Source organism: Papio anubis, chromosome 2 (genome assembly GCF_008728515.1).
Source record: "Papio anubis isolate 15944 chromosome 2, Panubis1.0, whole genome shotgun sequence".
NCBI classification, from domain to species: Eukaryota; Metazoa; Chordata; class Mammalia; order Primates; family Cercopithecidae; genus Papio; species Papio anubis.
The window spans coordinates 48866442-48891078 of NC_044977.1; the positions used below are offsets into that span (position 1 = coordinate 48866442).

Below are 24637 nucleotides of genomic sequence, written 5' to 3' on the forward strand. Positions count from 1 at the left end.
CCTGGTGACAGAGTGAGACTGCGTCTCAAAAAACAAACAAACAAACAAAAAACTCAGTAAATATTTTAGGTTTGGCTAGCTATACAGTGTGTCATACTGTTCAACTGTGCCATTGTAGCATGAAAGCAGCCACAGACAATTCAAGGATGAATGAGTGTGACTGTGTTCCAATAAAACTTTATTTAAAAAAACAGGAAGCAGGCTGGACTTGTCTCGTGAGCCACAGTTTGCAGACCTCTGCTAGGCCGATAAAACTTTCCATGATGATGGAAATGTTCCACATCTGTGCAGTCCAGTAGAGGAGCCACTTGCCACATGTGACTACTGAGCACTCAAAATGTGTAGCTGGTGTGATAGACAGACTGGATTTTTAAATTTATAATTGATTTACATTAATAAATAGCCAGTGAAAGTAAAAGTGTGGTCCATGAACCAGTACTACAGGCAACACCAGGAGCTCATTAGAAATACAGCATCTTTTGATGACCCACAGATGTACTGGGTCAGAAGCTGCATTTCGACAGGACCCCCATGTAATTTATATGCCAGTAACAGTTGGAGACACTCTACCAGCTTTCTCTGATCTCAGTTTTGGGGTCTGCTGTGCAAGACAGGGATTCCCCAAGGTAGCTGGCTGGTTATGAGGTTGACTCTGCAGACTTTCCACTCAGGTGGGGGCTTTCAATGTCAGACTGGTGTGGGGAGCAGATTTTAAGGATCTGATTTGGCCACAAGTTAATCCATATTTTTCAATCTGGCTTTATAAGTAATAAGGCGGACAGTTTGCACTCCTTATGTCTACTTCTCAGTTGAACCAGAACCCAGCAGGGGGCGGCAAAGAGGGAGTACATGGACATCCTGCCCACTTAGGCCCATCCAGAGAAAGCAGGTGGCACTTACTGCCTTTACAGCCGTGATGAACTCCTCCCTGGTGATTCTCTGGTTCTCACCCTGGCCCACCTTGTGAAATATCTCCAGGATCTTGATCTTGCGGCTATGCAGGTAGGAGTACATGACTGACAGGGCAGGGGGCTTGGGCAGCTGGAGCTGGGGCACCATCTGGCGGGAGAGCCGGGGGCCTTTTTTCTGGAAGAGGCGAGAGGGTAGGGCAGAGGAGAGAGTTCAAGGGAGACCGGCCAGTGGGATGCAGTCACCAGAGTTAGGGAGTAAGGAGAGGCCGAGCAACTCTAAATAGCAGGATAGAGTACAAAGGGCACTGGATTCAGGGCAACTGTGTTTGGCCACAAAATGTCTGGGAGACTTTGCTTCTCTGAGCCTTGGTTTTCTCATCTGAAAAACACAAGGCTTGGAAAATATAGGAACTAAAATTTCATTCTTATCTACATCTCTCCTGTCAAACCAGGCAGTATCTGTAATCCCACTGGTCTGGTCTCTCAGTGCACCAAAACCTATACCCTTCCCTGGAACCAGGTGGAGATCCCCCACCCCCTCCCCCAGCCTTTGCATCTGCTATAGGCCTCTTGCCTGGAAAATTTTTCTCTCTTTCTCTATCTGTCCAAATACTCCTCCTCCTCCAATTCCAGGTGAAAGGGCATATTTTGTAATGATGATAATCTTCTACCTTGGTGCAGCACTGGACAGTTTACAAAGGGCCTTCCCATTCCCTAGGGTATTGTTCCTCTGTGCTCCTCCCGGGGTGCTTACTATAATAGAGACCCACTTCTATTAATGGCCTATAGCAAACTGTAGAGCCATTAATCCGATGTGGCTGCCTCCCCCACTAACGTGAACACCTTGTGCTATGGCTTAATGTTTGTCCCCTCCAAAACACATGTTTAAACTTAAGGTGAGTTTTGTTAAGCCACTTGGCACATGTGACTATTGAGCACTCCAAATGTGGCTGGTGTGATTGAGGGACTGGATTTTTAAATTTATAATTTTTTTTTTTTTTTTTTTGAGATGTAGTCCGGCTCTGTCTCCCAGGCTGGAGTGCAGTGGCCGGATCTCAGCTCACTGCAAGCTCCGCCTCCCGGGTTTACGCCATTCTCCTACCTGAGCCTCCCGAGTAGCTGGGACTACAGGCACTCGCCACCTCGCCCGGCTAGTTTTCTGTATTTTTTAGTAGAGACAGGGTTTCACCGTGTTAGCCAGGATGGTCTCGATCTCCTGACCTCGTGATCCACCTGTCTCGGCCTCCCAAAGTGCTGGGATTACAGGCTTGAGCCACCGCACCCGGCCAATTTATAATTAATTTACATTATTAAATAGCTAGTGAAAGTAAAAGTGTGGTCCGTGGACCAGTACCACAGGCATCACCAGAAGCTCGTTAGAAACGCAGCATCTTTTGATGACCGCAGATGGGCCGGGTCAGAAGTAACTTAATACTGTTATTAACATAATGGTATTAAGAGGTGGGGCCTTGGCTGGGCGCGGTGGCTCAAGCCTGTAATCCCAGCACTTTGGGAGGCCCAGGCGGGCGGATCACGAGGTCAGGAAATCAAGACCATCCTGGCTAACACGTGAAACCCCGTCTCTAAATACAAAAAACTAACTGGGCGTGGTGGCAGGCACCTGTAGTCCCAGCTACTCAGGAGGCTGAGGCAGAAGAAAGGCGTGAACCCAGGGGGCAGAGCTTGCAGTGAGCCGAGATCACACCACTACACTCCAGCCTAGGCGACAGAGCGAGACTCCTTCTAAAAAAAAAAAAAAAAAAAAAGAGGTGGGGCCTTTAAGAGGTGATTGGGTCATGAGGGGTCTGCTGTCATGAATCCATTAATTCATGTATGGATTAATGGATTAATGGGTTATGGATTGATTATCATGGAAGTGGGTTCGTTATCATGAGTGGGATATGCTAGAAAAGCCAGTTTGGCTCCCTTTCGTGTACCCCCTCACCCTGAGATGCCTTCCACCATGTTAGGATGCAGCACGAGGCCGTACCTAGAGGCCGGCCAGTCAAGCCTTCAGATGACTGTGGCCCAGGCCAATATCCTGACTGCAACCTCATGAGGACTTTCAGCCTCCAGGACTGTGAGCCAAAAAAATCTATTTTCTTTATAAATTACCCAGTATCAGGTCTTCTGTGATAGCAAGAGAAGTCACGCTAAGACACCTTGAAAGCAAGACCATTTCTTATTTACAGTGTATCCCCATCTCCCACCTTTATACTGAACAAAGCCCAGGCCCTAGGAAGACAGGCAGTAATTATTTGCTGAAGGAATAAACGATCCTATGAATGAGGTATGAGGTACTACCTAATTCACAATAAGGAATCAGGCTTAGAGATGTGAAGGGTTTTCCCAATGCCATACAGCCAGTAAGCAGTACACCTGCATTTCTAACCCGTCTAGTTCTTATTCTTAGACCCTATGCTGCTGGCAGAAGAGGGTGTGTTAGACCCACGAAATTAGGATTTTGGCTATAGTAACAGCAAGGACTGGCCCTGAAGCTTCTGGGTCAACCAACCCAATGGACAACCATGAGATTACAACAATAATACAGATGGAAAACATGTTTGAGTGCTCACTATGTGTCCAATAGCGTCCTAGGCACCTTATATAAATGAATCCATTTAGACATCATAGTGACCCCAGGAGGTAGGAATAATGGTTATCTCTATTTTACGGATGAGAAAACTGAGACCCAAATCATACAACTAGGAAGTAGCAGAGCTATGTTTAAACCCAACTTATCTGACTTTTTATTCCAAGGAAATGTCACAGAGAGAGAAGGAGTTGGTAGTGCCCTTATCACTTACTATCACTGTATGTTTGGACAAATGTTGGCCTCACTGAGCTTCTATTTCCACATTTGTAAAAGGGGGATCCTCCTTTTCCTCCCAACCTCACAATCGTCATCCTCACAATAGCCTTGTGAGCACCTGCGTGCTACATGGAACCCTCAGCAAACATGTGTCATGAACAAATGAATGAACAATGGGTATTTTACAAATACCCCATAAGATGGACTGCCAGGAATGATCCCTTCTGGAGTGATTTTAAGGTATGTCCACAAATTATTCTGCTTCTCTCATTTCTAAGATGGAGTCTTCTTTCCTTCTTGAGCATGGGCAGTACTCAGGGACTCACTTCTGACAAAGAGAATGTGGTAGAAGTGATAGTGTGAAACTTCTGAAACTGAGGCCTTCGGAAGCTAGGTCCTAAAGAGCACTGCAGCCTCTGTCTTGCTCTCTTTTTTGGACCCTTCACTCTGGGGGATGCCAGCAGCCATACTGTGAGGACACTCAAGCAGCCCTATGGAGAGGTCCATGTGGGGAGGAACTGAGACCTCCTGCCAATAGCCACATGGGTGAGCCAGCTTGGAAGCAGATCCTTTTGCCCCAGTCAAGCCTTCAGATGATTGAGGCCCAGGCCAACATCCTGACTGCAACCTCATGAGACACTCTGAGCCAGAGCGACCCAGCAAAGCTACTCTCCAATTCCTGACTCTAGAAACTGTGTGTGATCATAAATATTTGCTGCTTTCAGTCATTTGGCAGCAATAGACAACTAGATAACTAATACACCTCCCTCTCAAGACTTCTGTTTGCTCCTCTGTGAAATGGGGTGAACTATCCTTACTCAGCCTAATCCAAGGGAATAAAATGATGATGCATCCCTAAACTCTTGGTTTGTTCATCTGGCAAATGGGGCTGCTCACCCTGGTGGTCCTGGTAGTTGCCTGGGAGGCATTTGTCTGGGCACTCTGCTCCTCGTGGATCATGTGTAAGACCTTGGCCTCTGAAGGCGTGATGCTGGGCTTGTTCTCCAGCCACCTCTTTACATCACCAAAGGACTCCAGCTCCTGCCGCAGCTTCGCCCTCCGGCTCAGCCAGGTCTTCCTGTCCTCTGGCTGCTCTTGGATATCTTTAGCTTCCAGAGCTTTGAAGCTGGGGATGGGCTTTGGGGGAGCCTGAGGTTGGGATGCAGGATTAATGGGTGTCTGATCTTCCTTGCGAGGCACCATGATGATTCGCCGGCGGGTCTGAGGCAGGCGGAAGTCCTTCTGCTTGAACTGCTTGAAGCAGTGGGCAATGACCAGTTCAGGATCAAAGACGGCGGCATTTTCATCGATGGAAGTCTTAGATGGGCAGAGTCCTTGGGGTAAGAGAGTTAAAAGGTGAGTTTCTTTCTGGAAGAGGATTAAAAGGAGCCAGGAAGGAAAAACACTTTTGCTCCAGGCTGGGAGTCAGGGGCCCTGGATTCCAGGACAGGTTTTATCATTGTCTTGCTGTAATGATAAGGATAATTTCATCTAATGTGACCGGGCATTCCCAACAGCAGGCAGCAAGCTAAGGGCTCTATCTGCTTTCTCTTATTTCATCTTCTCCACACCCAGCCCCCAACACTCCCACTGGCAATCAGAATGAACTTTTAAAGATGCCAGTCTGATATTGTGTGATCATCTAAGGCAGCACAGTATTAAGAGCAGAGGCTTTGGGGCCAGAACGCTCTTCGGTCTGAGTCCTGGTCCTGCCACCTACTGGCTGCATGATCTTGAGCAAACCACTTAACTTCTCTGTCTCAACCTCTTCATTGGTAAAATGGGCATAATGAAGGTAACCTATTTTATTGGATGGGAGTGATATTAAAATCAGTCAATCTATTACAGTTGCTTTGTATACAATATATCTGCTATTATTGGTATATACTCACCATTCACTCATTTTGAAGCCCTTCCATGACTTTTGATAGCCCTTAAAATGAAGTCCCGTGCCCCTCTTCTGTCAACCTGTCCCCCAGTCCCTTGCCTCTCTTTCCTTATACGTCCTGGACACCTGGGCTTCTCTCTGTTTGCTGAGTGGTCCAAGCCTCATCCTGACTAGGGGTTGGTATGTGCTCCTCCCTCTAGCAGGAGTGCTCCTTCCCCATCCACACCCTGGGTACTCTTCCTCATCCTCCAGGCCACATCTTTGCATCACAACCTGCACTTTCCTTCAGACCACTTATCACAACTGGGTACATCAAGGGCTGAAAACTGGTGGCCCTCATACTGAATGAGGGTTGAGGTCTTGTTTTGTTTAACACCTTGCTTGATATTTTTCAATCTGAGTTACTTTGGGCTGAGGCACTGCCCTCTCCAGCTTGCCACACACTCCCCCATTCCTTATTGTCTCACAGGCAGCTCATTTTCTTTATTAAGTCCTTGGTTTGGGCAGCAATTTGCTTTGAGACCCCCAGTGTAATTATTTGGTTGATGTTTATTTTTTCTAGTAGACTATGAGTTCTGTGAAGACTACAACCCTATCTCTCTTGTTCCCGACTGGAGCCCTGGCACCTCCACAGTGTCTACATATAATGGGAACTCAGTACATATTTGGTGAGTGACAAATGGACAGACCTACGATGCTGGTACTATGATTATGCCCATTTTGCAGATAAGGACATTGAGACCTAGAGAGGCCCAAGGTCACTCAGTTGATTAGTAGCAGAGCTGAGACATGAACTTCAGTTTGTCTGGCCCCAGAGCTCAGCTCTTAGCTGTTACTTGATATTACCCAGGGCTGTCACCCAATCCTTCTGAGTCTCAAGTATTTCACTTCTGAAACGGTATAAACTCTGCTCTATCTACCTCTTGAAGTTGTTATGAAGATCAAATGAGATAACAGTTTGAAAGTGTTCTAAAAAATCAGAAGGGGCCAGGCATGGTAGCTTATGCCTGTAATCCAAGCACTTTGGGAGGCTGAGGTGGGAGGATTACTTGAGCCCAGGAGTTCACGACCAGCCTGGGCAACATAGTGAGACCTCATCTGTACAAAAAACTTAAAAACTAGCCGGGCATGGTGGTGCACGCCTGTAGTCGCAGCTCCTCAGGAGGCTGAGGTGGGAAGATCACTTGAGCCTGGGAGGTAAAGGCTACAGTGAGCTGAGATGACCTCCATTGTACTCCAGCCTGGGCAACAGAGACCTTTTTTCAAAAAAATAAAATATCAGAAGGGATATAACAATCTTATTGGAAATACTGTCAGTTATTTTCCTCCTAAAATCCAAACTCCCTTGCTTAAAACCTGTCCATGGCTCCCAACTGCCTCTAGAATAAAGTTCAAGCTCCTTAACCTGGCCCCATCTGGCCCTCTCGCCCCTGCCAGTCTCTCCGATTTCTCCGGCTCCTTCTGTCTTCCCTTGCATTTGTATCCAAACAGATCTGCTCCACCAACACACACACAAGCCATGCTGTTTCCTCCCCATGACACGCTCTTCTCCCTCCCTGCTTTACTTGTTGATCCCTGACTCACCCTTTGAGACTCAGCTCAGGCATCCCGGCCCCTTGAAACCCTCCCACTCCCCCTCTCATGGGTCCTCTGGGTCCCACAGCCCCCATACTTAGTCCCATCATAAGCATTTACCATATTTTTCTGAAATGAAGATATTTTTTGCATCTTTCTTTCTCAACAGTCTGTGAGTTTCTCAGTGACAAGGACTGTGTCTTAGTTCCCCTGTGTCCTCGGTGCCCAGCCTGGCCCAAAGTGGACATTCAGTACATTTGTTAAGTGTCTTTACAAGGCCCATGTGTTCCTTTCATAGTCAGCACATAATAAAAGTAAACATCATGGTATGGTTTCCATCTGTGTCCTTGCCCAAATTTCGTGTCAAATTATAATCCCCACTGTTGGAGGAGAGGCCTAGTGGGAGGTGATTGGATCATAGGAGAAGACTTCCCCCTTGCTGTTCTCGTGAGAGCGAGTGCTCACAAGATCTGGTTGTTCAAAAGCGTAGCACCTCCCCCTGCTCTCTCTTCCTCCTTCTTGGGTTGTGTAAGATGTGCCTGTCTTTGCCTTCCGCCATGATTGTTAAGTTTCCTGAGGCCTCCCCAGCCATGCTTCCTGTACAGCCTGAGGAATTGTGAGTCAATTAAACCTCATTTCTTTATAAATTACCTAGTCTCAGGTAGTTATTTATAGCAGTGCTAGAACAGACTATTACACATCAATAAGGATGGAAGTGAGCACTTCTAACAACACATGTATCATTACTTTGACCACAAGAAAGTCCATTCTCAAAAGGGGATGACTGAGAATGTCATCACTCATCAAACCAGTATTTATTGAGAATCCCCCAGGGCTTGGTGCTGTACCAGGTGCAGATTAAACTAGGCTGAGCACCTACCATGGTTCACCTGATCCCAGTCCACCCAACGGAACAAGGTGGGGCACCCAGAGGGTAACAAGATGTTCTCCGTTGGGGGAGAAATGCTGATTGTGGAACCTGGGAGGGCATCAAGGAAGAAGTGTCTCTGATGTGGACCTTCAAGAATAGTCTGGCTTCATGGGGTGGAGGGGCAGGGATGGGGAAAGGTCAGGAGTGGGATTTGGGGATTTTTGGGTCACCAGACAGTTCCACATGTTGGAAGCACACTGTGTGTAAAGGAGGAGGTTAGTGGGAAATAAGGTTGGCATCATCTCAAATGCCAGGCTAAGAGATTGAAACTTTACCCTGCAGACCACAGCAACACAAAACCTGCTCCCCACAGGTCTTGCTGCTCCCATTTGGGTCCTCCCTATACTCCCAATCCATGTTCTGCCCTCAGCTAGGAGAGCCTTACAAATGTAAATTCACAGTCTGTCCCTCCCCAATTTGAAACCATTCAATGGCTTCTTACTGCTCTTTGAATAAATACCCGCCTCCTTCTGTGGCCTACAAAGCTGCCTTCACTGGCCCTGCTCCTCACTCTTCCCTTGTCACCTCCCAGACCCCACCCCTCACTCATGTGGTCCCAGCTGCTGTCCTCCTTTCTGTTATCTGAGGTGCCTGGTTCTTTCCTGGCTCTGGGTTTTCAGTTTTTGCATTTGCTGTGCCCTCTGAAGAGCACTGCATTTCCCAGGGTTTTCCCTGGCTGAGTCCTTCTCCTCACATAGTTCTAAACCTGCACCAGCCCCTGACCCCACTTTCCAAGGGTGCCTGCCAACCACACCCTCCTCAGAGAGCTTCATTCTAGTGCTCTTTGGAGTCCTGTGTCCATTGACAGAAAGGGAAGTGGGCTCTTAACAATAAAAGAGGCTGTCATTATGTAGTTATGGGTAGAGACTATGTGACAATGTTCCTAGGAGACTGGCGAGGAAAGCTCTCATATGCCAACTAGTTCAATCACCTGCCCAGGTCAAGGACGCTTTCCTCAATATCACTGGCAGACTTTGCCTCCATTTATACACCTCCAGTGACGTGGAACTTTCTACTTAACATGGCGGACGCTAAACTCTGATTGCTAGAAAATACCTCCTTATATTGACCCAGAATTTGTTTCCCTGGACTTTCTATCCCTTGGTTCTAGTCCTCCCCATGGATGTCCCAGAAAACACATTTGTTCTCTCTTTTCTCGGACAGCCTATAGGTGTCTGGAAACAATTCCACTCTTTCTTGAAATTCTCCCTGCTCTTGGCTTGATTCAATCTCTTGCTATGTCCAATTCTACCTCTCTGGCTACCGTTTTTGGGCCCCTCTTTTCTTGTACTCTTTAAAGGTTGTTGCTTCCAGGCTTATACCCAAGCTCTCTTCTCTTTTCAAATAATCCCTTCCACTCTCATGTTTCTATGACCTTCTTTATGCTGGGGACATCCATACCAATATTTTTGACTTGGAATTAGCTCCAAGTTTATACCTGCAGTTGTTCCTAAAACATCTCCACTTGGATGGCTTACAGGGATCTTTTTTTATTATTTATTTATTTATTTTTACTTTTTTTTTTGAGATGGAGTCTCGCTCTGTCGCCCAGGCTGGAGTACAGTGGCCGGATCTCAGCTCACTGCAAGCTCTGCCTCCCGGGTTTACGCCATTCTCCTGCCTCAGCCTCCCGAGTAGCTGGGACTACAGGCGCCCGCCACCTCGCCTGGCTAGTTTTTTGTATTTTTTAGTAGAGACGGGGTTTCACCGTGTTAGCCAGGATGGTCTCTATCTCCTGACCTCGTGATCCGCCCGTCTCGGCCTCCCAAAGTGCTGGGATTACAGGCTTGAGCCACCACGCCCGGCCTATTATTTATTTTTAATTGAGACAGGGTCTTGCTCTGTTGCCCAAGCTGGAGTACGGTGGTTCAATCATAGCTCACTGCAGCCTTGAACTCCTAGGCTCAGATGATCCTCCCAGTTCAGCTTCCTGAGTAGCTGGGACTACAGGTGCATGCCATTAAGCCTGGCTAACTTTTTTTTTTTTTTTTTTTGATATGGAGTCTCACTCTGTCGCCCAGGCTGGAGTGCAGTGGCACGCTATCGGCTCACTGCAAGCTTCCCCTCCCCGGTTCACACCATTCTCCTGTCTCAGCCTCCTGAGTAGCTGGGACTGCAGGTGCCCGCCACGACGTCTGGCTAATTTTTTGTATTTTTAGTAGAGATGGGGTTTCACCATGTTAGCCAGAATGGTCTCAATCTCCTGACCTTGTGATCCACCCGCCTTGGCCTCCCAAAGTGCTGGGATTACAGGCGTGAGCCACCCCACCAGGCCCAGCTAACTTTTAAAAATGATTTTGTAGAGGTGGGATCTCACTATGTTGCCCAGGCTATTCTCAAACTTCTGGGCTCAAGCAATTCTCCTACCTCAGCTTCCCATAGTGCTGGGATTACAGGCGGGATATACTGTGTCTAGCCACTGACAAGGATCTTAAACTCAACCAAGACTGGATTTGTCTTCGTGCCCCTGCCCCCACTAACTGGGTCCTCTGAATACGTTCTCTATCTCTGTGGAAGACACCTCCATCTACCAGGTCCCCCAGCTGCCAACTTGAGCACCATCTTTATTTGCCCCTTGTATGTTTCCTGACCAACCAGTCCCCAAGTTCCTGTAGTTACCTCTAGCCTGGGCCTTCTCCCTCACCTCCCAGCATCTTTAGCTTGAGCATTTGACCAGAGCCCTGACCTGTGTGCCTGGGAAAGGTGGTCAGCCTCTCTGGCTCGCCCTGTTTCTCCACTGGGCATTAATGTGTTCACTGCTGGAGAAGGGGCATGGAGAAGACCTTCAGTCTTCAAGCTTTACAGCCCCAGCTCTCATCTTCCCACACCAACATTCTGAGTCTGCCAACTCAGTCTCAGGTCTTTTCTGACTGCTCCCATTCCTGTCCTGCCACTCCCAGTGGCCTCTCCATCTCCTGGCTTGCAGGATCTTTTATGATCTTGTCCCTTCTGACCTCTCTCACCTCATTTCCAGAGACACCAGACTTCTTGGGCCATAGAAGGAAAAAGTTTCTTTGCCCGAAATGCTTTTTCCTTCCCCTTTTGGCTTGGAGAACTCCCTTTTATCCTTTAAGCTCAAGTGTAAAGATATTTTCCAAAAGCTTGGAACTGTTGCTCCCCATCCCATACCCTCAGCACACCTTTTACTTGTGGGTGTCATCCCTGGGCCCGGCATTCACCCCTTCTTATTCTGTAATTATCAATTTATCTCTGTCTTTTACCCATGAAGCTGCATTGCTTTGCCAAGAACTTGGTCCCCAGCACATTACTGCCAAAACCTTGAAGACTGACGTCTTTTCCGTGCCTCTCCTCCAGTACTGAATACATTAATGTCCTACAGAGAAACAGGGTGAGCTGGAGGGCTCCCGTCATTATGGGTCGGGCCTCTGGTGCCTCCAACTAGGCTCAGGTGGAAATCTCAGAAATGTACATGACCTGCCCCCGACTCCATGGCAACCCTTCACCCAGAGGGGTCGGCACAATGAGATCTGTGGCTGAGTTTTTGCCGTCACCCCACTTCCACGCGTCCTTAGGGCGCTGAGCGCTCCCTGCAGACGCCACTTCCCGGGACTTACCCAGCAGCGACAAGAACAGACTGTGGTACGCTTCATAGTCGTCGTCCATGGTCGTGGTGCTGGGAGGGGGTGCTGAAGGGCGTGTATGAATGTGTGTAGATGTGGGCTTGCTTGCGTACGGGTGCCGGAGTATCAGATAAACAGTAACTCCAAGTCGTGCGAAAGGCGCTCAGCTGGGACAGCCGGAGCAACCTGTTACCGTGGCTACCGACGCCCCGCGCCAATTGGCTGAGCGCTGCCACGTGCCAGGAGCGAGCCCGCTCGGCCCAGTGCCTGCTGACCCCACCTCCTTTTCGTCCAATTCTAGGAGGGTCAGCGAGCAAATCCACGCCGTGCCCAGTTCTGGGGTTGGTGAAAGGCGGGATTTCTTTGTTCGGCGCGGTGCCCCGGAATCTAGTGTAGAAAGTCTCAGGTTTTCCCGTGAAGTGTGGGATCTTCAGCAGGTCTCCATATCTCTAGGCCTTAGTTTTCTCATCAGAAACATAGGCCCTGCCTCCTCCAGAGGGTTAGGAAGAACCAAAGTGAGCTGTGGCCAGAAAAAGGTGTTTGGTATGTTCTGCCCCCCTTATGGCAGGGTGCCATGGTTTGGAGTTACAGAACCTGAGGACCAGAGAATAATAAACCCTTGAAACGTGCATCAACTGATAAACAAAATGAGGTATAGCCATAGGATGGCCATAAGAAGGAATGAAGTACATGCTACAATATGGATGAACCTTCAAAACAGTATGCTAAGCAAGAAGCGAAACACAAAAGGCCACGTGCTGTATGATTCCATTTTATGTGAAATGTTCAGCATAGACAAACCCACAGACATGGAAAGTAGATTAATGGCAGATAGGGGATGGGGTGAGGAATTGGAAGTGACCGCTAACAGGTGGGGAACTTCTTTTTGGAATGGAAAAAAGAAATGGAAACTTCTGGAATTAGTGATGATGGCTGTACATTGTAAATGTACTAAAACCACTGAATTGTACACTTTAAAATGGTCAAATGGTGGCTTTTAGCTCAATTTTTAAAAAGTTAAAAAGAAACACCTGAGCACTTGTCCTTTGCTGAGACAAGCGATCTTTGTGACCCTCACAACCTGAGATGGTTGCCATGGGTCACATTCATACAGCACTCTTGCAAGCCAGGTACCATTTTAGCACTACATGTCTGAACTTCATAATCACAATCACCGTGTGAGGTAGACACCACTATCCCCCTTTTTTTTTTTTTTTGAGATGGAGTCTTGCTCTGTCGCCCAGGCTGGAGTGCAGTGACGCAATCTCGGCTCACTGCAAGCTCTGCCTCCCAGGTTCATGCCATTCTCCTGCCTCAGCCTCCCGAGTAGCTAGGACTACAGGTGCCCACCACCACCCCCAGCTAATTTTTTAAATATTTTTAGTAGAGACGGGGTTTCACTGTGTTAGCCAGGATGGTCTTGATCTCCTGACCTCGTGATCCGACCGCCTCGGCCTCCCAAAGTGGTGGGATTACAGTCATGAGCCACCGTGCCTGGCCCACTATCCCATTTTTACAAGACAAGTTAACAGGTACAGAGGTCAGGCAACCTTACTTGCAATAAAGGGGAAAAGCCAGGCCTAGAGCCTGAGCAACCTGGCTGTCCTGAGGTCCCCTAGCACAGAGCTCGCCTCCTGCATTCACATGGGCCCACACTCCCCATGGAGATGCTAGGGGAAAGGATATGACCACCAGCCCTACCATGAAGCCATATCTGATACCCTGAGCTTGGTGAGCCCGCCCCACCCTCCAGCCCCAGCTGGGCCCAAGGTTTCAGAGGCCCCTCGCTATCCTTAGCTGCCATATCTGGCTGTCTTGTCCCTACTCCTTACCCCTTTTGTTCCCTTCCATTATTAGGTGCCCTTTTTTCTCTCTCTGAGAGTCTGTACAGAACTTATCTTTGTGCCCCTCCCCACCACAGGGTTTCACACTTTGTGAATGCTAATTGGATGTTTGTCAAATGAAAATGTGATGGTAAATTATAAAGTGGATGTTTGCCGTGGGGAGAGGGAGGTGTGGCCAGTTTTCCTGTTCTCTGGTCAAAATTCATCCTTCTAAAAACTGACACTTATTACTCACTAAAGTGGAAACAACCAACTACCTCTGCATCACACTGCAGCCTGATCCGGTTCACACCGCCCTACAACAAAGGCAGTTTCCTGAACAACTGATTTTTCATTTATTCAATCAATTTAATTTTCAAATTATATCTTAAAATGGTAGTTGGTAATTAAGACTTAATAACTAGTTTTTTCCCTTTTTTTCTAATAGTAAATGCTTTGGTATTTGAACAATAACAGTACTTGTATAAAAATGGCATAAGACTAATTTTTTTTGAGACAGGTCTCGCTGTGTCATCCAGGCAATGGTGTGATCATAGCTCACCGCAACCTCAATCTCCTGGGCTCAAGGGATCCTCCCACTTCAGCCTTCTGAATAGCTGGGACCACAGGTGTGTGCCACCATGCCGAACTAATTTTTAAAATTATTTGTAGAGATGGGGTCTCATTATCTGGTTGCCCAGTCTGGTTTTGAACTCCTGGGCTCAAGCAGTTCTCCTGCTTCAGCCTCTCAAAGTGCTAGGATTACAGATGTAAGCCACTGTGCCTGGCCAAATGGTATAAACTCCAAATGGAAGATGAGAAATGAGTTTTCACAAAGGGACCAAGGTAAAAGAGTGAGTGAGCTGAAAAGGAGCAGCAGACAGATATTCACATTAGGTTACCAAACGGATGCTGAGGTGGAATCTACAATTCCTAAGGGACAGTGTGGAGCTGTCAACAATACACAATGCCAGAGGAATCTTATTTGACTTTGGGGTTAGCTTTTTTTTTTTTTTTTTAATATATATTTTTTGAGATAGGGTCTCTCTCTGTCATCCAAACTGGAGTGCAGTGGCATGATCACAGCTCACTGAAGCCTTGAGCTCCTGGGCCCTCATGAGCTCAAATGATCCTCCTGCCTCAGCCTTCTGAGACTATAGGCGTGCACCACCACACCTGGCCAATAAAAATATTTAGTGGGCCCCTAGCTTTAGCAAGGTTGATAGAAATTTGCTTTGTATTATTGATAGTTTAGATGTACTTTTTATCTTCTGATTATATTTCATTTTTGGAAAAGCCACACACTTTTTTTGGATTGTTGTCAAATAATAATTTATTTAAAAATAATCTCAAAATATATTCAAACACATTCAGTAGCAAAGATCCACCATTGGCACACACATTAAGAAAGCACACACACTGGGCTCCTAGTTGGGCTAATTAAAATCTATATGGCTGGAAAGGTGGTTGGTTGTACTTAATGAAGCTTTTTTGAAGTGCAAAGCTATGCATAACAGATGAGCTTGAAAACTGCAGAGTTTAAGACAGACTTAATTTTTCATGATTTTCCCAAAGCCAGTCATGGTATTTATTTAATTTGTGGTCTTCAGGGTGCACCTGGAAGAAATACAACACACAAAGAGGCAGAGACCTTAATGTAACTTAGTCAGAAATATGTTTTTTAAAATTGGCTTTTTAAATGTTTGCTGGGGGACAGTACATTATGATACTATACTAAAAGTTAAAACTTTTAACCTCATGGGATTCATGAATATTTTAAGTTATACCTTATATTAAGGTAATCACATACAGTTTACAAAGTACTGTCCAAATGACTACTCACCATGACTTGGAGTGTGGGGTGGTGATGACATGAGTCAAGTATTAATACCTCACTTTCCAGAAGGAGGTTCTAGGCCCTGAGAGGTTAAATGGATTCTCAGGGCCGGGCATGGTGGCTCATGCCTGTAATCCCAGCACTTTGGGAGGCCGAGGCAGGTGGATCACAAGGTCAGGAGATCAAGACCATCCTGGCTAACATGGTGAAACCCCATCTCTACTAAAAATACAAAAAAATTAGCCAGGCGTGGTGGTGGGCGCCTGTAGTCCCAGCTACTCGGGAGGCTGAGGCAGGAGAATGGTGTGAACCCGGGAGGCAGAGTTTGCAGTGAGCCAAGATTGCGCCACTGCACTCCAGCCTGGCGACACAGTGAGACTCCGTCTCAGGAAAAAAAAAAAAAAAAAAAAAAAAAAAAAAGGATTCTCAGGTCACAATGGATTGCTCTGATGAAGTAGGGATAGGACCATGGTCCTTCAGTTCAGGCCTGGCCAGACCTACTGGTTGAATGCAATGGAGGTGAGTCGCGAAAGCCGAGGGCACCACTGGATGCCAGGATACCATCAGTATGCCAAGGGCTGGGCATATTCAACAGGGCTAAAGCAGGACCCAGTCACCACAAAAGTAGCCTGAGACCACTAAGAGAAACCCAATAAGTATACATTGCAGGCCCAAACCTTCCTGCTTTCCTGTAGTGGTGTACTCTGGACAGGAGGAAAACCATGGCAGGCTTAGAGATAGTACACAAATGGGGAATGACAGGAAGAGGGCCAGAGGTGACAAACCACTGGAGATGAGTCAGAGGCCACACCTCTGGACTGGTCTTTGTGGACTTGGGAGTGCCTACCCCAAAACCTGCATGCCACCCACTTCCCCACAGCCAGGAACAAAATTGTTTGTGACTATAATAGCATTTGTGTCCAATAAATAGTCTTAACCATAATGGTGGACTTATTTTGCCCCAGAGACCAAATGTGCTGAATTATGGATGGGAGTGGGCCTCACCTGCTTCCACTCATTGACACAAAAAATTCGGTAAGAGTCGTTGCCATATTTACCAATCCCATGAAGCTCAATCGGATACTTCCACTGCTTTGTCAGGTATTCATCTGAAGAATACAACATCCCACACATCAAGTCAGCTTCTAAAGACACCCTCCCAAAATGTGTGGTGACGGGGCAGGATGGAGAGAAGAGAAGAAAGGGACAGGAAAGGCTCTTTCCTGGCAACCTCAGTTGTGACTGCCCTTCTTACTGAATTCCTGTAGCACCCATATCATTTACCAAATCCTAACCACTCTTTTGTGCTGTGCTAATGCGACAGAGGTCACGTCCCTGAGGTCAAGAACTGGGCTTTCTGCTTCACTGACTTCTTCCCCTAATTCTGCCCACATGCCTGACCCAGTGATGGGCAAAGATTTATTGTTTAGGTCACTGGGAGGCTGTGGTTTGGGGAAAGTGGACTTTTTTAAATGTCTAGGGTGCTTGAGCTGAAAAACCTCCATTAATATAGTATCTGAGGACATTAAAGTTTAAGGTGTGGCTCTCTTAAATAAGCACAAGGTATTATGTTTTTCCTTTGGGTATATAGGAAAATACCTGAGAACTTGACAATGGTTTTTGCCCGAAGATCGTAGAGACCAAGAGGTTTAAGAAGTTCTGACACATCTCTCCAGTCTGCGGTTCTTGCTACCTCAGCTGAAGGATACTTCTCCAGAAACTTCCAGAGCACAGGTATTGCCATTTTACCTGGGAAGTAAAAGTAACTGAATGATTACAAGACTCTAGATAGGCTGATTTCATGTTCAAGTAGTTTCTCATCTAGAAATCTCATCCAGAGGGTTTTTTTTTTTTTTTTAAACCACTGGCGAGAAGCCATTATCGGAACCAGCAACCACTTTCAGAATCAAATGCCAACACTGCTAATATATGGGGCTAATAGTCCAAATTATGCTGAAAACTGGCCTTGCATGATTAGCTTTTAAATGATCAGATCAGCAGATAATGAGAGTAGAGGCATATAGAACACAAGGTACATTCAGTGAAAAAGATACTTTTAAACACACACGAAAGAGGGTGGAGAAACATTAACTGATTTTCATTGATGATCAAAATGAATTTGTAAGTAGAAAATAAATAAAATCTACCCCTTTATTCTAAAAGGTCTGTTGGATGTCATCTAGTCTAATTTCCTCGTAGGTGAAGAGTTTAAGGGTGAAGGGAGAATGCCTTATCCCAGGTGACACACTCAAAATGGACTGTGAACCCAGGCCTCAATTCAGTGCTTTCTCCTTACCACACTGTCTGTAAGACAAAGATGATAATAATCCCCAAACCTGAGGTCCGATTGAGAAATATAGTAGCGATGAGAAGCTTCCATGGATCGTGAAAAAGTGTTTCTTGAACGAGATTAAAAGGTGACCGAGGAGGCGTCCACTTCTTAAAGGCTTTACGTCGTGGGGGGCTAGGAGCTAAACAAACATACTGCATCAGAATTGAAAACCCAAAATAGAATTAGAATTTGCTGTTCTGATTGGGAAAGGGATACCTTCTTTGTTATACTTGCTGGAAAAATACAGGCTTGTTTTCCTTCTTTCTACCTGTGTTCGTGGGATGATATCTTCTGAAAAGGAAAAGTGAACACTTTATCGAGTCTATGGTTTAGTTTAAAGCAATATTCAGGGATGCAAATAATATCAACACTGTTACAAAGCATGCCAGCTACTATTCTAAGCCCTTTACATAAATTACCCAATTAATCCAACTAATGACCCATGAACTTGGTATTATTTTTATCTCCACTTTACAGATATGGACATTGAGGTACAGAGAAGCTAAGTAACTTGCTCAAGATCACACGGATACTAAGTGTCAGAGCTAAAATTCAAATCCAGACAGTCTGGCTCCTGAGTCCTCACCTTAACCACTCTGTGATACTAGTTCTTTATGACTTATGTTCAGAGTTTATCGTATTGAAAAATTAAAGGCAGTATGGAATATTTTAAATTACAATGCATTTGTATAATGTGGTCATTAAAATATTTTTTAGACTATTGTGAATACTTTCCCATTAACTTCTAAATGAAAAAAGCAAAAGTCTACATATAATCCCAATTTTATAAAAAAGGGGAAACATATATAAATAAAAATACAGAGGTTAAGAATGAAATAAGCCAAAATGATATAACGGTTGTTGCCAAGTGCTAATTTTTCTTTTCTTCTTTACTTTTCTATATTTTCCAAAATTTCTGCAGTGAACTTACTTTTACACCTACCAAAAAAAGGGATACAGACAAAACAGAATATACAGACAAAACAGAGTCTGCAGAAAAACCTACAATTTGAACCCCAGAGCACCTGAGACAACTACCTATTAAGAACCTCTGTCTACTGGGAACCAGTATTATCAGACTTCTCAAATTTCTAAAATCACATGTAATACTCCTTAGCCATATCCTCGCAATTTGAATATCAGTTAATAATACCTTGCATTTGTATAGCATCTTTTTCACTTCTCATTTTATAATATTTTTGATGTGAAAAACAGGACTAGTCAGGGTGGTTACCTCTCTTTTACAGATGAAGAAACTAAAGCTTTGAAATTAAGCAATCATCCCAAAATGATATTGGGATTGACTATAAACTGGAACAAGTATCCAGGTCTCCAGATAATTAGACTACTGTTTTTTGGCTATTTTAGTTTGAGTAGGTAAAACCCAGTAGAGAGTTAAAAAACAACAACAACAACAACAACAACAAAGGAAACTGCTCTGACTGCTCTGATTTGACAACTTTTTCTGTGGGCTCCTATGAATAATTACTAACCAATCTCCTTTATGCCAAGTTTACTTGGCAATTTCTAGCTAAGCCAATGGGAATCTTCACTATTTCATGGGACACCTAGGAACCTAAGAGTTCTTCATCTCATGTTGAGAACTACACTCTTATCACAAAAAAAGTTTTTAATTTTTGCCCATTTTGCTAGCAATAAATCTACATAAACCTCAAAGCTTTCGTCAAGAAGCTCAGTGTTTAGGACACAGACTTGAAGAATTCTTATAAGAAGATGAATTCTTATACCATAAGAATATACCACTAGGTATATATGGCCATCTTGTGTTAAAGGCAGAGAAACTCCAGACACAGAAAAGACATACAATCATGGGTAGAACTGGGAACAAGAATCGTATCTATTCTCCTGCTTCACAAATTTGTCCAGGCTGTTTCCCCACAGGAGTTTAAGTAAAATTATTATTCTTTAAAGGAGTTATTCATTACACCGTAATAGCATAATGAATAACTAATACAGGGCTGCTCAAAAGGTCTCCTTTTTATCTCTTATTCACTGAGGGAATAAAGACAAAACTGCTAAGTTCTGAATTCTGTATTAAGAGCATATTACAAATAATAGATGAACTATGTGATTATACTTTTGAATTATTTAGAGCTCTAAAGCATTTCAGAGAAGCATTACATTATAATAGAAGATAAAAACGACTATGATATATACAAAATTAAATTGGAAGTCACATCTAGTAGTAAGTATCAGGAGGGGTGTGAAGAGAAGACACCAACTATTCTCCACCCATTTATGTATATAAGAAGTCTTCCCGGCTGGGCGCGGTGGCTCACGCCTGTAATCCCAGCACTTTGTGAGGCTGAGACGGGCGGATCACGAGGTCAGGAGATCGAGACCATCCTGGCTAACATGGTGAAACCCCGTCTCTACTAAAAATACAAAAAATTGGCCGGGCGCGGTGGCTCAAGCCTGTAATCCCAGCACTTTGGGAGGCCGAGACGGGCGGATCACAAGGTCAGGAGATCGAGACCATCCTGGCTAACACAGTGAAACCCCGTCTCTACTAAAAATACAAAAACGTAGCCGGGCGATGTGGCAGGCGCCTGTAGTCCCAGCTACTCGGGAGGCTGAGGCAGGAGAATGGCGTGAACCCGGGAGGCGGAGCTTGCAGTGAGCTGAGATCCGGCCACTGCACTCCAGCCTGGGTGACAGAGCGAGACTCCGTCTCAAAAAAAAAAAAAAAATACAAAAAATTAGCCAGGCGTGGTGGCGGACACCTGTAGTCCCAGCTACTTGGGAGGGTGAGGTGGGAGAATAGCATGAACCTGGGAGGTAGAGCTTGCAGTGAGCAGAGACTGTGCCACTGCACTCCAGCCTGGGCGACAGAGCAAGACTCCATCTCAAAAAAAAAGAAGTCTTCCCTAAATTTTTCACAAGTGAAGGCTTTTAATTTTCCTTCAAGTTTTAAGATTACTGGCTGGAAAGAGGATAGGAAGAAGGGAAAGCCCTGCTGAGAAGGAGAGTCCCAGGTGCTGCACCAGGGAGAGACAATGGCAGCTGTTAACAGTAGTACTCTCCTTTGCCATGGCCTCATGACAGCAGTCAGCTGATTTTCTCTCTGCCATAGGAAACTGCTTGAATATCAGTTAGATAAGTATTAGGATCAACTGGTAGGATGTATCTCATATTTGGCCCTATTTCTTGGCTCTATTTTCACGTCTTAACCATGTACAGGCACAAATACAAGATGCAGGATTATAAATTTCTCATCACATAATGTTTAATAGTGCTTGAAAGCACTGGATAGCTTGAAATATTTTCTCACCAGTAAAGTCTTTCTTGGTTGGTGAGCAGTTGTCCATTTCAGAGCCACGTTTTAAAATGTCAGTATGCAAATGTTCCTTCTTTTCTGCAACTTCTTCTACTTTTGTTCCAGTTTCTTCAGTTTCTAAAAAGGTATCCTCATACTTCTCATTGTGTTCTGCATCTCTGGCTGAACATAATTTGTTTATTATGCCGGAAGTTTTTTGTTCAAAACAAAAATTTGATCCTGAACTCAACGATCTGTCTTTTACAAGCCTCTTTTCTTCACTGGTCACACTGAGGGTCTCACCACATGCTCCAGCATCAGAAATGCAGACAGTTCCGTCAAGCTGACTTTCTTGTGCAACAGGCTCACTTTCAGCATCTGCTTTATTACACACAGATTCTCTTTTGCTATCACTTTGAACAAAACCTGAATAGCTCTTCCTACATCTTTTTTTAGTTTTCTTAATTGGGATTCCTTTCAAAATAGTCACCTTTCCTTTGGGTTTTCTAACCTTTCTGAAGTTAACATCATCAACACCCTCATCTTCTTTCAAAAGCAAATGAGTGGAAGTAAAGTTAGAGAGTCCTCTGCTATCCGGAAACTCTGAACTACTACTTGGCGGCATAAACACATCCTTTTTGCACTTGCTTCGGGTCCTGAGGTTCCGGTTTGAATTGTTACTTTGGTTTTGTAGGTGGGATGTCAGGGCTGCCATGCTGCAGTCTTTGTATCTTGACTTGGTACCCCTTTTAGAAAGTACAGTAAAATCAAAATCTTCTGGCTTAAGAGAAGTCTCTCCATTTTTGTGAAGATAATTAGCAAGTGAACTTTTGGATCTGAACTTCAGTCCTTGTGGGCTAGAAAATGATATTAAAGGAAACTTACTGCTAGTAAATAGAAGGGACTTTTAAAAGAATTGGACCACATTTCAGATTTCTAACTAATTTCCAAATGTTGCCATGGGCATCTGTCATTTAAAAATGAAAAAGAGTGATAAATGGCACTTTTAAATGGTTTGTTTCCTCTATGACAATATAAAATAAATTTATAAATATAACTTAAATGCAACCTACCCGTTAACCATTCACAGTAGGAGGGACAAAATGTATGTAATTTTCCCCAAATCACTTGATGTAATTAATAGCAACATTGAAAGAAGAGAATCTGCAATCGTTTTATGATAAAAATATAAAGAAGCCAAGATTCCTGCTATGCTCCCACTATCTGACCAGACAAAATTATTTTGCTTTACTGTCTTTACCATCTTATATGCTTACCTGATAAAGTATACATCAAATCTTCCTGCTGTCTTCCCAAATAACCTTTGCTTCACAACTCTTTCCCATCCACACGGGACAGACTTATGGCATTCTGTCCCTGCAGTACCACCAAACTGAGCAGAAGCGATGGGTTCTAATAGCAGGGGATTACATTCACTGCTTCTTTTTATCATCATTTGTTCCTCATCTTCTTCCACTCTTTCCAAATCCACAGCAACATCTTTGCTGGAAAAACAAAGTCTAAGTGATTAACTTATTTAAAATTTATCTTCCACTGCCTACTAAGTTTTAATCCATGATAATGCGGGAACCACATAGATTATCCATATTAAAATGGGGGAGACTAAAGTCAGTATGGACCAGCCTTGTGCTATGGGAGTATTTTCCTGTCTTCCAAAAGCTTCCCATACCCTCTAGCACAAGTTAAAAAGTGTTGGAAATCTCTGCACAACAAAAAGGTCAAGTTAGAAACTTTTCCGATTAATTACTGAGTAGGGCTATTGTAAAGATTTCTGGGGGCACTTAGCATAAATTTGAGAATATGAGCTAACAGCTGAGCTCTTAACCTGAGCTCTTAAGCATCAGAAAATGCTTAAATAAATCAGTGAGTTACTCTCTCTTCTCTGCCAACAAATGAGGTAAAAGTTTTACATAATGTACAATTTCTGGGAGAGTGTATCACTTTCATCAGATGTAACCCTCCAGAAGGTAAATAATTTGATACAGAAGTTTTGAATCTCCTTCATTCTTGATCCTCATGGTAACCTTGTAGGTACGATAAGATTAACTCTCAATTTATTGATAAAAAATTGAGTGACAGAAAGGTTAAATTACTTGCAGAACAGACACCTGAATCCAAGTCTACCAAATCTTGGTCTAATACTTCTCTCCCATACTATTATTGAAAAAAGTTGGCAAGGCAAGGTGGCTCATGCCTATAGTACCAGCACTTTGGGAGGAGGAAGTGGGAAGATCACCTGACCCCAAGAGTTTGAGACCAGCCTGGGCAGCACAGTGAGATACCTGTCTTTATAAAAAATGAAAAAAAAAAAAAAAAAAAAAAAAAGCAGCCGGGCGTGGTGGCGCATACCTGTGGTCCCAGCTACTAAGCAGGCTGGGGGCAGGAGTATTGCTTGAGCCCGGCGGGTCACAGCTTCAGGGAGCTACGATTGTGCCACTGAACTCCAGCCTGGGTGACAGAGTGACACCCTATCTCAAAAAAACAAAAAACTAAACTAAACTAAAACTTCATTAATGTTCCAGTGTGTCTTCTATGATGAAAACATAATTTAAAAATTAAAAAAAGAAAAATTTCAGTAAAGTGTATCCTAATCACTAAACCACAGATTGTAAAAGCTGGATGGGTCTAGAGAGATCATTTAACCCAAGTTATTTTCTACAAATAGGGAAACTATGCAAGAACTAGAATTAGAATCAAGGTTTTCTGATGTAAGTTGGGGTAAAATAATTTTGCGGAGCTGGGCGGATCTTATGAAATGATACTGTTTACAATTTTAGAGATAAAGATACTGAAGCCTGGTGAAATCAGCACAAACTATTAAAGAGACTAGGGCTCAAATCCCAGCTCTGCCAGCTGTAAGTTTAGCAGCAAGTTACTTAACATCTCAAAGTCTCTGTAAAATACTTTCTGTAAAAAGAAGGTGATGCCTCTTTCAAAGTAGTTCTTAGGATTCAATTTCGAAAAAAGTAGGTAAATCTTAACCTCCTATCATACATGTACTCAAATGACTTCCTAGGATCCTCCAATTCAAGGGGACCTGTTGCACAAAACCTCCCGGCTCCCCCTCAAGTCTCCCTAGTCATCTTGGATGAGGAAGTCGGGCGCACCCCAGGACTGATCCCACAGGAAAAGCACCTGAGCTCCAGCCCCTAGTAACTAAACCCGTGGGCTTCGAGGTCTCTGCCGACCCTCTGTCTAAGGTTAGAAAGGCCCACACACCGTCCACTCTCCCGATCCCGTTTTACAGGCGGTGAAACTGAGGCCCAAAAGGGAACAGTAATTTACCGGAGGTCACTCGGCGGATCTGGGACTAGGCGCTCACTAGAGGTGATGGTGGGGGCAGCTCCGCGGTCCCCCAAGTTCAGACTCTCCAACCCAGTCGTGCCCATCGAGCAGGCTCCGGCTGCAGCAACGAGCCCAGCGCTGCGAAGCCCTGGGTGTGGGGCGGAGTAAGATGTGAAACCTCAGCTCACGCCACCGGGCTGCAACCGAGGTCTGAATGTTGCGAAAGTGGCCCAGACGCCGCCGCTGCTTTTCGGCCGCCCCTGCTTTTCGGCCGCCCCCTCGGCTACAGCCGCCATTTCCACGCTCCACCAATCAAATCCATTGTCGAGGAAGGCGCACCGCCCCAACAAACCCCAACCAATCG

At 44.9% G+C, this 24637-nt stretch overlaps 2 protein-coding genes across 12 annotated transcripts in view; both read right to left on the reverse strand.

Moving 5' to 3' along the window:
• EFCAB12 (EF-hand calcium binding domain 12) overlaps nt 1–11909 on the reverse strand; it is a 28485-nt gene extending 16576 nt beyond the window's left edge. For 2 of the 4 annotated variants that reach the window (XM_009181329.3, XM_009181330.4), the window contains exons 1-3: nt 11339–11686; nt 4621–5057; nt 901–1086 (exon numbers count right to left, since the gene is read on the reverse strand). In XM_009181329.3, the coding sequence (XP_009179593.2) occupies nt 901–1086; nt 4621–5057; nt 11339–11489 (774 nt within the window). In that variant the 5' untranslated portion in view covers nt 11490–11686. The other 2 variants (XM_003906877.5, XM_009181331.3) reach the window with 2 other exon arrangements.
• Nucleotides 11910–12083: 174 nt separating this feature from the next.
• On the reverse strand, nt 12084–24575 carry MBD4 (methyl-CpG binding domain 4, DNA glycosylase). Of its 8 annotated transcripts, none has more exons than XM_021922692.2 (8): nt 24274–24575; nt 22245–22472; nt 20983–21824; nt 17907–17981; nt 17695–17829; nt 16958–17107; nt 16417–16467; nt 12084–12218 (listed from the first exon to the last, which is right to left on the reverse strand). In XM_021922692.2, exons 1-8 carry the CDS (start codon nt 24375–24377, stop codon nt 12199–12201), a joined length of 1605 nt encoding a protein of 534 aa, XP_021778384.1. In that variant the 5' UTR covers nt 24378–24575; the 3' UTR covers nt 12084–12198. The 8 variants fall into 8 exon arrangements, with proteins under 8 accessions (XP_021778384.1, XP_021778381.1, XP_021778380.1 ...); XM_021922689.2 differs by having other exon boundaries at nt 12103–12218; nt 16364–16467; nt 17907–17978; XM_021922688.2 differs by having other exon boundaries at nt 12103–12218; nt 16364–16467.
• Nucleotides 24576–24637: the final 62 nt, after the last annotated feature.

Coding starts and splice junctions, on each gene's coding strand:
- MBD4 (XM_021922688.2), bottom strand. CDS start 24,377: ATGGGCACGACTGGGTTGGAGAGTCTGAACTTGGGGGACCGCGGAGCT. Junction 21,825..22,244: donor TTTGATGTATACTTTATCAG/GTAAGCATATAA, acceptor ATCATTTTCTAG/CCCACAAGGACTGAAGTTCA. Junction 17,830..17,906: donor CAGCAAGTATAACAAAGAAG/GTATCCCTTTCC, acceptor ATGTTTGTTTAG/CTCCTAGCCCCCCACGACGT.